The 14,729-nt window shown below is 35.4% G+C and overlaps 1 protein-coding gene across 2 annotated transcripts; it reads right to left on the bottom strand.

Annotated features, from left to right (window-relative positions):
* Positions 1-6,979: 6,979 nt before the first annotated feature.
* mmadhcb (metabolism of cobalamin associated Db) lies at positions 6,980-11,979 on the bottom strand. Of its 2 annotated transcripts, XM_051906525.1 has the most exons (9): positions 11,857-11,871; positions 11,596-11,633; positions 11,174-11,212; positions 10,891-11,029; positions 10,479-10,696; positions 10,015-10,123; positions 9,588-9,718; positions 7,750-7,836; positions 6,980-7,667 (listed from the first exon to the last, which is right to left on the bottom strand). In XM_051906525.1, the coding sequence occupies exons 3-9, from the start codon at positions 11,180-11,182 to the stop codon at positions 7,473-7,475; spliced, it is 888 nt and encodes a 295-aa protein (XP_051762485.1). In that variant the 5' UTR covers positions 11,183-11,212; positions 11,596-11,633; positions 11,857-11,871; the 3' UTR covers positions 6,980-7,472. The 2 variants fall into 2 exon arrangements, with proteins under 2 accessions (XP_051762485.1, XP_051762484.1); XM_051906524.1 differs by lacking the exon at positions 11,596-11,633 and having other exon boundaries at positions 11,857-11,979.
* Positions 11,980-14,729: the final 2,750 nt, after the last annotated feature.

The raw sequence follows: 14,729 nt of genomic DNA, 5'->3' as shown, positions 1-14,729 counted from the left end.
TAATTCATTTTTTTCTGTGACTGAATAAATCATGTATGCTGGACAAAATGTAACTGCTTTTTAGTGTGTGAATACGCTATCAGTTTCCAGGACAGGGTGGAGACAACAACAGATAGTGATGTAAGTGTGAAAACTGTCTTCAGAGGAAGACGGAGACAGTGGGAAAATCTCACAGGACAGACTGGAAGTCTGCTGCAGTGTGATGGGAAGACTTGAGGAAGGACTGGACTGAGAGAAGTGCACAATCACAGCTTCAGCGTTATGATGACTGAATTACACGATGATGGCAGATCCTGGGGGAATGAAGATTCAGGATACACCAAAATATGAATGATGAATCCTAAAAAATAGCATCTGATGTTCTGAAATTCAAACAAAAACCTGAACAGCAATGCAGGCAGTACACAAAGCACGAGCAGGACAGAAACAAAACGACAGATCTAAAAGAAAAACTGATTACATTTTAATAAAGTTGTTTCTGAAGATCCAGTTCTTATGTGCGTCTGTCTGCAGCTCTCACTCATTCTGTCTGAGTTTTCTAATTCAACACAAGTCTAAACTCTAATCTGAGTCTAATTCAATGAAATTCCAGCAGAGAAACCCTAAAAGGATTAGCAGTCAGAATACACAGAGCTGAATGAACTAGTACACAGATCACATTGTGTCTGGCATTACACCGGCTGCTGCTCGGTTCATGATCACCATGAGTCCAAATACACAGACTCTGAGCTTTTGCAGCAGGCAACAAAACTTGATCCTGGCAACACAAAAAGAAACATGGCATCACAACAGAGGTTAAAAACACAAATCATATTAGGTGAACTTCAAAAGTAAATGACCACCAGAGATTCTGTCCTTAATTTAACTCTGTAAAATACCTTCCATTTTTTGCCCAGTGCAGAGAAAAAATCATAAACGGAGAGCACGGCGGTTTTGGTTCTCCGCATGCCCAAGCCAATGTAAATCTTGGCTGCTTTCGAAAAAACAGGAAAGTGTTGGCAGATAACGAGTGGGAACGTTCCATTGTCTGAACAGACCTCTGACACCAGGTTTTCCTTTGCTCTGCAGACCTGGCGATGGCTGTCACTATACTAACAGGAGACAGAAGTGCCCCAAACCCCCCCATCTCACACTGTTTTTCATTTATTTCTTGTGTGTTTTCAGCTCTTGTGTCTGACTTCTTTGCTTTGAATCAGTTTGAATTGTCATTTATGTCTCAACAAATTATTAACATTTTTCCAAAAAATGTATAAGCCTATATGTTCTTAATCATTCCAGTTGTTCCAGTTGTGAAATTCCATCTTCCATAGTCTAACAGGATAGCCTACACAGATCTATAAACCTAAAGCCATTTTTAAAGAAATAATATAATATAAAAAAATTATGTTCTTAGAGGACGTGGGGTTGGGAGGGCAGGGGTTTGTGTGAATAATTCATTCCTCATGAAAAGCAACAAGATGGCTGTCTGACCTAGATATCTAACCCCAATTAAAAATTTATGATTCTGTCATTCTCCTGTGATTTGAATTATTCCACCATTGCAAATGCTTTAGTCAAAAATAAAGTTTATAAAATACACATTGATGACATATTCATATTCCGATTGAAAGACTCGGTGGATGTTTACATGAGACGTTATCTAATCCGATATGGTGTTCACATTGGCCGGTGTTGTGTAATATTCGGTTCCTGTGAAAAGCTGTTCCAGCGGGTGGAGTATACGTGAATATTCATATTTCCCCGGTTGTGGGCGTGGCCTTGAGACAACGCGCAGACGAATGGAACTGAAAATATTAGTGCTCAAATCGCAACTCGTTTATTGGATTATTTCGAAACGGTAATGAAGTTTCAATGTTAAGCATTAACTGCAACAGTTGACATTTCAAAACTATGAATATATTGTGTAATATGATAAATCATCTGTGCTGTTTTGTCTGACTGATTACAGACACAGCAGAGCAAACAATCAGCGAATAACCGATGCTCGTCTAGGCTAGCACAGTTTATTACTATTTGATATCTTTATCTTTTTTTTTTTTTAATTTCATTTGTGGGGTTTTCGATTTAATTTGAATATTTTGGTTAGTAGCCTATACCTTTTTGCCATTCGGTGACAACAGTATACAGCAGAGTGTTAACAACAATGCCTGAAATAAACTTCTATGTGCCCTAATAAAATGTATATAAACTAGCCCGGTGTGAGTATTTGTGTAATTCTTAATTTATTTTATAGCCAGTGTTTCCCAGCCTCCACAGCCATGTCAGTAAGCCTCAAACCTCCTTTATCAACACCAAACTACACATTTTTCCTGTTTTCTCATATTATACTTATATTATACTTTTTTTTTTTTTTTTTTTTTTTTTTTTTTTTTAAAGCTTTAACAAAGCAACATCAAAATCTTTCCACACCTATTTGGGAATCACTAGTCTCCAAGTAGTAATCGATTATAATAGATTAAAGGTATAGTCCATCCAAAAATGAAAATTTTGTCATCATTAACTCACCCGTTCGAAACCAGTATGTTTTCTTTTCTTCTGTAAAGAAGATATTCTAAAGAACTTTGGGAACCAGTAGAACTAATTTTGATGCCCATTGACTTCCATTGTATGAAAAATACACTGATACGTTTTTCAAAATATGTCCCATGAAAAAATTAGTCATACAACTTTGAAATAAGATGAGGGCATCCGAATTTTTATTTTTAATGAACTATCCCTTTAACATGGACCCTCAAAAGAGTACATCCTGTTTTCATTAACAAAAACAGGTTGTATTTAGTTAAGAGTAAAATACCGTTTAGAGAAATAACTACTACTAATAAATATTATATTACTAAATATTTCTTACACACACACACTTATATATATTTATATAAAGCATAAATTGTGTCTGTTCTTTGACCATACGTTGCACTGAAGACAACAAACTTTCATGTCATGTGTTTTATAATGGTAAGTGAAATCATCCAAAATTTAATAATCCATAATGTTGTGTTAATCGTGTTTTAAGATTTGAAAATATTATTCAAAAGTATTTCTTCTCATTTTACAATACATACAATTATACCATTTCTGATCTTCAACATTGTAGGGCAGGGATTCCCAAATGTTTTGGACAGCCAAACTCTGTTGACCTAAAATATTTACTTGAAGTCCCCCTGAGATTAATAAAGTTAATATTTCAATAATTCAACAGCACACTTTCATGTTCACTGTTCTCTGATGTTGGTTAATGGTGACGTGCATGTAAACAAATATGTCATCTTTTTTAGTGTTTTATTTGGATTGTTTTTACAGTTGTATGCTTTTCATCAACTCTAACAAAGCAAAATTAAGTGAATGTCTGGTGTCTGAGATTATTAAAACAGGGCCTTGGCACTCAGTGAGAACAGTTTCCATGTATGTACAGCCTTCAAAATGAGACACAGCTAATGCTCCATGTAAACGCACCTACTGTCAGAACAATCCCCGTTCAAATGGATGGACTAAAAATGCTGTATTATGCATGCCAGGCCAGTAGTTGGCGATGTCACTTTGTAAAGAAGCACTTTTCACAAATTTGCGTTTTTGTGGGTTACATGGAGATGATAAAAAAAAAAAAAAAACTTGCACTACGAAACAAATTTTCAAAAGTTTGCATTTTCAGGCCCCCAAAACGCTGTTGTCATGTAAATGAACGGCCAGAACGCATAAAAAGTTTTCCGTTTTTAGTAGAAAATGGTGTCGCCTTATTTTACCTTGGTTAAAAAAGATCAAATAAAAGTGTGGATGTAGCTTTTTAGGTTTTATCCACAACAAAATTCTTTATAACAAAACTGTTACCTCAACAATTAACTTACATTTAGGGCATATTACTAGGATAAGAGTTCAACAGTAAACATTCAACAACATTCAGCAGTAACATCAAAGGAAAAGCTGTGAGAAAGATCAGAAACATTTAACATTGATTGTCTGGTGTTAAGTTGATTAACTATTTTCTTGGTCAACAGGTCAGTATTTATCTGTCAACCAAAAAAAGCGAAACAGTATGTGAAGTTGAGAAATGAAAACAGAAGCCTCCTCACAAGTTACACAAATGTCATTTATAAATATACTTTAGGACGATAAAAGGACCAGATGACATTATAATCATATTGTTGAGATTGTTGAATAGAATAATCATAACAGTTAAGAGTGAATTTTCTAATGAACAAAGGGAAGGAAACAAGTTTTAGCAGGACAATTGCATCTAATTTATAGCCATGTCAATCAGACATGCATGGGGTGATGACAGCTGTCCTTAAAAACACACACAGTCTGTCTTTGATCAGCCGCACACTTTGATTACACCACACTTCATGACAGATTTTGTGTGTTAAGTATCTTTAATGAAATCTTCAGATGCTGGTTACCAGAAGAAGCAAACCATAGTATATACTACACTTGCCACAAAATTATTTGCATAATAATTTTCTACAAAGGACTGAAAAAGGATGTAAGCAAATGACCGTATCTGATATAGTAATGCAAAATATTAAAATGAATAAAATAATGCAAAATTGCATAAAATAATTAAAAAAGCTCCACAGGTAAAGAAACATTTGTATTTTAATTATAGAAGAATTAAATTGTTACACTAAAATCTGTGAGTACATATGACCATGAAAGTATTTATATAATTCTTATGTTAAAAAAGTAAATTATTTATAGTCTTTATAGAGCTTTAGTGTGACTTTACATCAAGGACTGATCAGCTACTGTAGTGGCACATGATTTAAATGCACAATTCACTGACACTAATCACTGTGCTAATGGAGAGTGAAGAACTGCCTAAATAATGGTATCATGTCAGAGTTTAAAGAAGAATGATTAATGTCCATCTGTTGTGTTTCTGAATGAATTCTAATGACACCCTTGAGACACTGACCTCAGCAGCTGTTAGCTTTAATCGCTTCAAGCTAATAATACCAAAACATCCACCATTTAGGTTAGAGACTGGCTAAATCATTGAACTTTTTTTTTTATTATTAATTGACACCACTTTTGTTTAAATATCCAGTAACTGATGCACAGAAATAGTGTATTGTTTTTATATACCAATAAACTACCAATAGCCAACATCTACACCTGCTTTTTTTTTTTAAATGGACGTATTAAATTGATCAAAAGTGACAATAAAGCAATTTATAATGTTACAAAAGATTTATAAACTTTCTATTTAATGAATCCTGAAAATTTTTTATCATGGTTTCCATAAAAATATTAAGCAGCACAACTGTTTTCAACATTGATAATAATCAGAAATGTTTCTTGAGCAAGAATCAGTATATTAGAATTATTTATGAAGAATCATGTGACACTGAAGACTGGAGTAATGATGCTGAAAATACAGCTTTGCATCACAGGAGTGAATTACATATTAAAATATATGCCAAAAAACATTTTAAATTGTAAAAAGATATCACAAATATACTGATTACTGATTTTACCGTTTTTTTTTATTAAATCAAATGCAGCCTTGGTGATCAAATATTTTTGTTTTTCTTTCAAAAGCAATTAAAAATTTTACTGACCCTACATTTTTGAACATTAGTGTATTATTTATATATTAATATTGTCATTACATATATATATATATATACACACACACACTTTTTTTTTTTTTTTTTTGCTATTTTAATGTTTTCAAATTAATTTTCAACTCTGTTTTGGGGTCTGTTTAAAAGGATCTGTTTAAGCTCAAAATAATAATTCTCAGGCATGAAAAATTACTACGCAAAAAGCTACAGTTGCAAGAAAAAGTATGTGAACCACTTGCAGAATCTGTGAAATGTGAATAATTTTAACAAAATAAGAGAGATCATACAAAATGCATGTTATTTTTTAATTAGTACTGTCCTGAGTAAGATATTTTACATAAAAGATGTTTACATATAATCAACAAGACAAAAAAATAGCTGAATTTATTAAAATGGCCCCATTCAAAAGTTTGTGAACCATTGATTCTTAATACTGTGTGTGGTTACCTGGATGATCTACGACTGTTTTTTTGTTTTGTGATGGTTGTTCATGAGTCCCTTGTTTGTTCTGAGCAGTTAAACTGAGCTCTGTTCTTCAGAAAAATCCTCCATTTCCTGCAGATTATTCAGTTTTCAAGGATTTTTTGCATATTTGAACCCTTTACAGCAGTAACTGAATGATTTTGAGATCCATCTTTTCACACTGAGGACAATTGAGGGACTCAAACACAACTAATAAAAAAGTTCAAACATTCACTGATGCTCCAGAAGGAAACACGATGCATTAAGAGTCGGTGTGAAAAAATGGATCTCAAAATCATTCAGTCACTGCTGGAAAGGGTTCAAATATGCAAAAAATGCTGGAAAACTAAAGAATTTTTGGGACCTGGAGAATTTTTCTGAAGAACAGAGCTCAGTTTAACTGCTCAGAACAAACAAGGGACTCATGAACAACCATCACAAAACAAAAAAACAGTCGTAGATCATCCAGGTAACCACACACAGTATTAAGAATCAATGGTTCACAAACTTTTGAATGGGGTAATTTTAATAAATTCAGCTATTTTTTTTGTCTTGTGGGTTATATGTAAACATCTTTTATGTAAAATATCTTGCTCAGGACAGTACTAAATGAAAAATAACATGCATTTTGTATGATCTCTCTTATTTTGTTCAAATTTTTCACATTTTCACAAATTCTACAAGTGGTTCACATACTTTTTCTTGCAACTGTAATTACTTGACCTGTGAACACGCTTGTTTTCAACTGAATACACAGTCAAGCAATAGTGTTGCTGGGTGTTTAGGGTCTCACCAAACTAAGCCATTTATGAAAACCACCTGATATTGAAGAACCAATAATTCATCATGAACAAAAGTATGAATAATGGTCAAATAAAATCAATTCAGTCATTACCAAGTCTATTTACTTAAAAAGGCATCAAAATAACACAAAAATAAGGCAACATTACAGCCAGTGATACTCCTTAAATATTATTTATTGTGCCTGTCATGGAGCTATGACTAAAACTGACAATACTGTAATAAACGGATTACTGCTCTTAATCACTAACAAAACCATTTATGTATAATTTATGGAGAAAAATTAACAGATACAGATTGAGCAATGGTGCAGAAAAAAATTAATCTCTACAACTGTCACATTTTAGTTCCTTTGAGGTCTGTAGTACAGGAAAGGCAACACAGAGGGAGAGGCAGATAAAGAGAGAGATGTAGGACATTTGACACAGAACTTCCCTCTGTAGAACACTCATTGAAAATAAAAGTCACACCAAAAGTGCTGTTTGTTTTACAAAAATAAATACACATTTCCAGCAGCAGTCATTGGGCAACTTCATTAAGTGCTTTATAGGATGTGTGTTTTTTATTGTGTTAATCAGCTCAAATGTGAGGTTTGGTTGAGATATTGATAGTGTTCCCATGGCGACACACAGCATCTTTAACTAATTAACTTTAGTCCCCTTGTAGCTTCTTCATGATCTGGCTGTTGCGTGGAGCTGTGGTGAAAAGTGTGCCCACAAAAGCGTGCGTCCCCCACATTACGTGTCGAATCACTTTACAACAGCCCAGGTCCTCAATCTGAAAACCTAAATGCCGATACCTTTCATCCGTTTCAAAGAGTGTGTTGTTTGTGTATGAACCGAAGAACTGAGGACAGAGAAGATTAAGAAAAACTGAACAGCAGCTTTTGGATTGTGTCAAAAGTTCTGTATACGTTTATACGACTTACTGCAAGTCCAGATGACGGGTCTATGAAATCGGCCCAGAATCCTTCTGTTCGGAGAGCATGACATATCTCCTTTGCACCTGCAATAAACTGCATACAACACAATAATCAACATTGATTCAACTCTAATGAATGGCATGGAGTTTCCATTCTGTTTAGTTTACATTGTTTTGGCACATGTTCAGTTATAAATCTTTCCTTTGAATAAAGCAGCTCACAAAAAAACAACAGCATGAAAATAACACAGTCCCTGCAGCATTCCTACAGCATGGCCCCACACCAATTAGACAGGAACTCCACACTGATGTGAACCAGACAATAACAGTAAATAACACAGACTGCCAAAGTCACAAAGATCTCCCTCTCATGCACAATGTTCTGAAGGATTTTTTTTGTACTAAAGCTGCAAAACTTTGCCTCAAGGACAATACAAAGTCATAGAGAAAGGCTAAAATATGATAACTGAATCATGACCTACTCTGACAGCAGCTTCAGTTAAGCACGGTGTGTACAGTAATAATATAATATTAAATATTATATATATAATGTAATAATCTGTCTATCTATCTATATACACTATATTGCCAAAAGTTTTGGAACGTCTGCCTTTACGTGCACATGAACCTTATGGAGTTGGTCCACCTTTTGCAGCTATAACAGCCTCAACTTTTCTATAAAGGCTTTCCACAAGGTTTAGGAGTGTGTTTATGGGAATTTTTGACCATTCTTCTAGAAGCGCATTTGTGAGGTCAGGCACTGATGTTGGACAAGAAGGCCTGGCTCGCAGTTTTCGCTCTAATTCATCCCAAAGTTGTTCTATCGGGTTGATGTCAGGACTCTGTGCAGGCCAGTCAAGTTCCTCCACACCAAACTCGCTCATCCATGTCTTTGTGCACTGGTGCGCAGTCATGTTGGAACAGGAAGGGGCCATCCCCAAACTGTTCCCACAAAGTTTTGCATGAAATTGTCCAAAATGTCTTGGTATGCTGAAGCATTAAGAGTTCCTTTCACTGGAACTAAGGGGCCAAGCCCAACCCCTGAAAAACAACCCCACACCATAATCTCCCCTCCACCAAACTTTACACTTGGCACAATGCAGTCAGGCAAGTACTGTTCTCCTGGCAACTGCCAAACCCAGACTCGTCCATCGGATTGCCAGACAGAGAAGCGTGATTCGTCACTCCAGAGAACACTTTGCACTTGGTGATGTAAGGCTTGGATGCAGCTGCTCGGCCATGGAAACCCATTCCATGAAGCTCTCTACGCACTGTTCTTGAGCTAACCTGAAGGCCACACGAAGTTTGGAGGTCTGTAGCGACTGACTCTGCAGAAAGTTGGCGACTTCTGCGCACTGTGCGCCTCAGCATGCGCTGACCCTGCTCTGTGATTTTACGTGGCCTACCACTTCGTGACTGAGTTGCTGTTGTTCCCAATTGCTTCCACTTTGTTATGATACCACTAACAGTTGACCGTGGAATATTTAGTAGTGAGGAAATTTCACGAATGGACTTATTGCACAGGTGGCAACCTATCACGGTACCACGCTTGAATTCACTAAGCTCCTGAGAGCGACCCATTCTTTCACAAATGTTTGTAGAAGCAGTCTGCATGCCCAGGTGCTTGATTTTATACACCTGTGGCCATGGAAGTGATTGAACACCTGAATTCAGTGATTTGGAGGGGTGTCCCAATACTTTTGGCAATATAGTGTAGCATATATCTATCTGTAGACAGATATGCGTCTTGGTATTGTAATTGCAAATAACATGATTTATGCACTTTATATGATCTCAAAAAGAAAAATGCCATGTTAATCATGTCAAGCAACTAGATCAACTTACTTTAGCCAGCAGCTCTTCTCTTTCCTGGTCCACTTGCTCAGTCCAGGCCGTCATGTCGTTCTGTGTCCTCTGAGTCACAGTGACCACCATCATGTCAGTTGACGGTGCCTCGGGGAACATGGACTCAAAATCTGAATTAGATGATGAACAGGGTACACGCATATGAATAAATATTAACTACATGAAAGCTACACTACAGAACGAAAGAATAAATGTCGTAACATAATTACATACTAAAACAATGTTACATTTTGGGATCTAGAACAACCACAACATTCAGCGCCTAAAATACAGATGGAAATGCTACCCTCTTGTGGTCATATTTTACATTACACCATACAAACCGAACAACCTCATCAGAAAGTCACAGTGCAATATAACAAGTCCATGTTAAATCTGATGAATTCAAAAACAGCAGCATACTGACCTTTCTTTAGCAATTCAGGGCAAGACTGAATGGCACACTCCACGCTGGAATTATCAAAATAGTGCTCTGCTTTATCCATGTTCTGTGCTGCAGAGGTTTTATCACTTTCCTAAAAAAGACATAAAGGTATGTATACACATACATATATATATGTATGTATAGTTTGGTGTGTGTGTGTGTGTGTGTGTGTGTATATATATATACACACACACACACACACACACACACATATATGCATTATACCCTTATTATGAGCAAGCAATAGCAAAATAATAACTTTATTAATGATAGTGAAGTCTTTTGTTTTTCAAATTCATGTGGTTAATTATGATCTTAAATCATTAATGCATTAAGCATTAACTTCACAACAATTAATAATGTTATTATTTTACTAGTCATTTATTTATTCTGTCATTCCAAATACAGATTGTTGTTTTTTTTGTTTTTTTCTGAAAGCATCATACATGAAGCTCATTGATGAAGTGGGCCAGGATGAAGTTGTGCCTCTCGCTGCTGGACTGAGCAGTGAGCACGTCTGGCATCACACTGTGGATCGGTGTGGTCCTCTGCTCCGCTGGACTCTCCAAATGACAGTCAAAACCCACGTTACCCGGCAACTGGAAGCGCTTATCCTGAGGCCCAAATGGGCCCATGTTCTCATCCGGCCACACTGTCCTGGGTGCTATTCACAGGAAATAACCAACACAAACCATTAGAAAAACACCCTTCAAAAGCTTACATCCAACTAAATGTTGTTATTAATCTGTATGTCAAATATTTTGTAATTAAGTCTACCTGAAAAGGCTATTACTAAATTCTCTTTTATTGGAGGACATCTGCTTCTTTAGCATTTTAAAGAGGAATACACTCATTTACCAACGTCAGGGGTTATGTTGTTTAAGTGTGGCTCATCTGAGCCAGACGCCCCAGAGAAAGATCTGGCTCCAACAACACGATGAACTAGAACATGAAGCCCTGGCAGGTACGTCACCAGCCGAGCTCTGCTGCAGAGCACCTGAGAAAACACAGCAAGCAGTTATACAGCACCTATAAACATCTCTACCTTAGGAAAACAATAACACTCATGTAATCATGATGTTAGATTTTGTTGTTTACTTGGATCCACCTTGCAAATACTAGGGTTTACAGTAGTACTTACACTGGTCATCCTGTTGGGCTTCACTTGTTTACAATTCACCTGTGGTTGGGGGGGGAGAGAAATATAGTCACATGACAATACTTATTAAAATAAAACACACACACACACACACACACACACACACACACACCAAATCTTCATTAGGTACCTGACAAAACAATAATTATTATTCTGAGCTGGATAAAACATGTATGAGAGCAATGTGTCCAAGATTTCATATTTACATAAGAGCTGAACGGCCAAGTAAAGCTTCACAGAAACGGCAAATTTTGTTAAAATCATCCTGAGTTACAATATTTCCTCTTATTACTGAGAACTAAACAATAATAATATACACAATGCAAGGTGTAATAAAGCAGTTGCTGTCTGTTGTGAAACTTGCAGAGGTCATAAAGGAGCAATAAAGAAATAATACAACTTACCACTATAAAAAACTAAAATTTTCGGCCTTCAACCAATTCTAACAAATGTAATAACAGATTAAATATATGTAAACAGTTAATGACACATTTGGTATTTACGCATATCTCATTAGCCCATTGGCTAAACTATGTTGAAAAGTTACATTTAATAATAATCACTCCAATAATAGTGAAACATATCCTGTATTCTGTATTATTTGGTACTCTCTTTGTAGATGCGCAATAACGATATTCAAATTAAGCAAATATATTTGTTCTTACCTGAATTTTGTACCTGATGTATGTTAGCTGTTAGCTTGCTAACAGCTAGTCTTGTTTAACCTTATGATTACGTAACAACGGCAGCGTGTAAAGGACAAACACAAGAACGTCCCTGAAATTCCTTACAGCTCCACTAGATGTCCGTAGAACATAGAAAATGTTTCTCTTGATCGTTCTTGGGAATCAGGTTCTATTCAATCATATAACAGACATTTGCAACAACTGTAACTACTCAAACTCTCCAACAATATACAGTAATTAATTAAAAAAAAATGTCTTTCATACTGTAGAACATGCAGTATTTCACCTCTTTAAATTACATAATTGTTCTTGGGTTGCTTAAAGTGTTGACATGGAGTCTGTTTTGCAGCAGGATAAAAGCACACAACAAAAAACAGAAGAAAGATGACTTGTGAGGGGAAAAAAACAATAAGTAAAGTAAAGTGTTCTTAAGTAAAAAAATTATGAAATAATTATAAAGTATTAGTGTTTGAATTTTTATTAAAGTGGAAAATCATTGCAATGTGATAAACTTAGAGGTGTAACAGGAACAACTGTGAATATGCTTGCTGTTTTGGTGATAAAATGCTCCTTCACATTAAATAAAAGCATCAATGTTATAATAATTTATCTTCTATTTTCTGCCTTGCACCAGAAAGGGTACAAAACTCATTTCAGCCATGAAGAAAACTTGACATTTGAAAACCAAACAAATTTATATAGATTTTTCCACTTCTTCCAAGCGTGTAAGACCAGCCAGAGAATGTGATTTATATAGTCTATTAAAACTGTCTTGGCATTTCTTCCTTTATTCTGCTAAAGCCAGCTTAAAATACATGAAAGTAATATGTGGCTTTTCTGCAGTACAGCATGCTTTCAAAGTTCACATTCAATGACAATAAGAAAACAGTGATTTATTATTTCATCTTTCACTGTAGTATTTTTAGTAAATGTAAGTAGCACCAAATGCTTTTGACATTAATAAAAGCCAGATACATTAAAAAATCCTTAAATGTATTGGTCTGTTAGAGATTGTCCATCCTAAACAAAAAACAAAGGAACAAATTATTCTGTTGAATAATGAAAAGATACTGATAGACAAATGTGTGTGTGTACCTGAGCTCACTCTACATAAGCAAAACCAAAATAAGCTGAAAAAAACATTACATTTGCAGCACTGCATTACATGAGTTTCTGATTAGTGTTACAATATGACAGATATAATGCAAATACAAACATAATAGCTCCACTGGCAGGGTATTCCATTCTCTCTTTTCTCTCTCTCGCTCTCTTTTTTTTTTTTTTTTTTTTGGTCCATTTTTTCATACATTATGGGTCAGCTGTGATATGTACCAATACTAAAAACAGCAACAGAGCCCATTTCTGTAAAGGACGGAGAGCTTTTGTTGGGTCCTATTAAGGCTTTCACTGCCTTGCATGCTCTTCTGAAACTCTGAGGACATTCCAGGTCACCCTGAAGCAGTGAATTGCATTACCAGGCACCGTTTGTCAGTCCTATCTATGAGCATGTGGCAACTCAATATCTAAAAGCTGTCCCAAAGCCAAAGGGTTTCTCCCAACAAAGACACAGTTAAAAACTGCTGCACTGCACTTACTCAAATGAAGTGTAATGGAATTAAATAGCTTCAGGTTTTCCCCTGTTCTTTTAGTGGTACTTGGCCACTTGGCTGCCTTATTTTTCTCATGATAAAAACACAAATGATGTCCTAAGATGTCTTGTTCTTTCAACGTCAAATGTGTGTACTGATGAAAATGCTATAAATGAACATAAACCTAGAATTCTGTAAAAATTCTGTTTAGAAATGTATTAATTTACAAAACCCCACCATAATAAAATCCATATTTTTATCTTCAGGCTCAATGACCTTGTGTGCAGTATGTCATTTCCTCTCCTGTAAAACTACAGTCATGAATCCGTCTCCACATGTGACAGCACACGATTCTGTTCATGACAGCTTCTCAATTAGACTACATCAAAACTGGATTAGAGAGAAATGTGTTTCTGTTAGATATCAAATGAGAAATAGACAGGCCGTTCTGCCATGTGGCAGGATTTCCTGTGAAATCTAAATTTATATGTGGTCATACTTTTTTTATAAGTGTGCTTGGCTAGGCCCCTTAATTCAAGTGAAGGCCATTCTTATCTTCATGCTACGCCATACAGTGATGATAGAGATCTAGAGAACTGTTTGAGTTCAACACACTCAAAAAAATAAATTTTTGGGATTTACTTAAAAGCAGCGTCAAGTGATTCCACACTACTATATTGAGTAATTTGTACAAATAACAATTTAGTTGTATGAACAAAAGAAATTCAAGTAAAGCTGACAAAATTTATTTGAGTAAATACGAATTTGTCACTGTTACATAATATTTATATGAGCAGTTTACTTAAATTTTTTTTTTTGTAAAAAGTTTATTAATTTATAAAAGTTTATTATGTAAGGTAAACACATTTATTGACTTAATTTACCTTATTAAATTAACTATTTGCTCTAAATGCACTCAAAAAAACTGTCAACATTAATTTGTGCTTTTCACTCAGCAATGTTAAGTTGACTGAACAAACACTTATTAAGTAAAGCTGACAATACTCATTTTTAGTAAAAACAACTCAGTTAAATTAAGTTCATTCAGTTACATGAGTTTTTTAAGTAATATGAACAAGGATGGTTTGAGTGAAACTAGCATCAGCAAAAGCAGTGTTGCCAAGTCTGCGGTTTTCCCACGGAATTGGGCTACTTGTGGCCGTGGGTTGTTTTTCATGTCCGCGGGTTGAATCGACCCCAAATAACGTGATATTTAGCACCTGGAATGTGAATTTTACCAGAGGAGCCCCACAAAAAATGTGG

Source organism: Ctenopharyngodon idella, chromosome 9, assembly GCF_019924925.1.
Source record: "Ctenopharyngodon idella isolate HZGC_01 chromosome 9, HZGC01, whole genome shotgun sequence".
Classification (NCBI taxonomy): domain Eukaryota; kingdom Metazoa; phylum Chordata; class Actinopteri; order Cypriniformes; family Xenocyprididae; genus Ctenopharyngodon; species Ctenopharyngodon idella.
The sequence above is the reverse complement of the archived record's forward strand: the minus strand, read 5'-3'. Positions and strand labels throughout refer to the sequence as shown.

Coding starts and splice junctions, on each gene's coding strand:
- mmadhcb (XM_051906524.1), bottom strand. Junction 7,837..9,587: donor GAGAAGAGCTGCTGGCTAAA/GTAAGTTGATCT, acceptor TGTTGTATGCAG/TTTATTGCAGGTGCAAAGGA. Junction 7,668..7,749: donor ACCCGTCATCTGGACTTGCA/GTAAGTCGTATA, acceptor CTCTGTCCTCAG/TTCTTCGGTTCATACACAAA.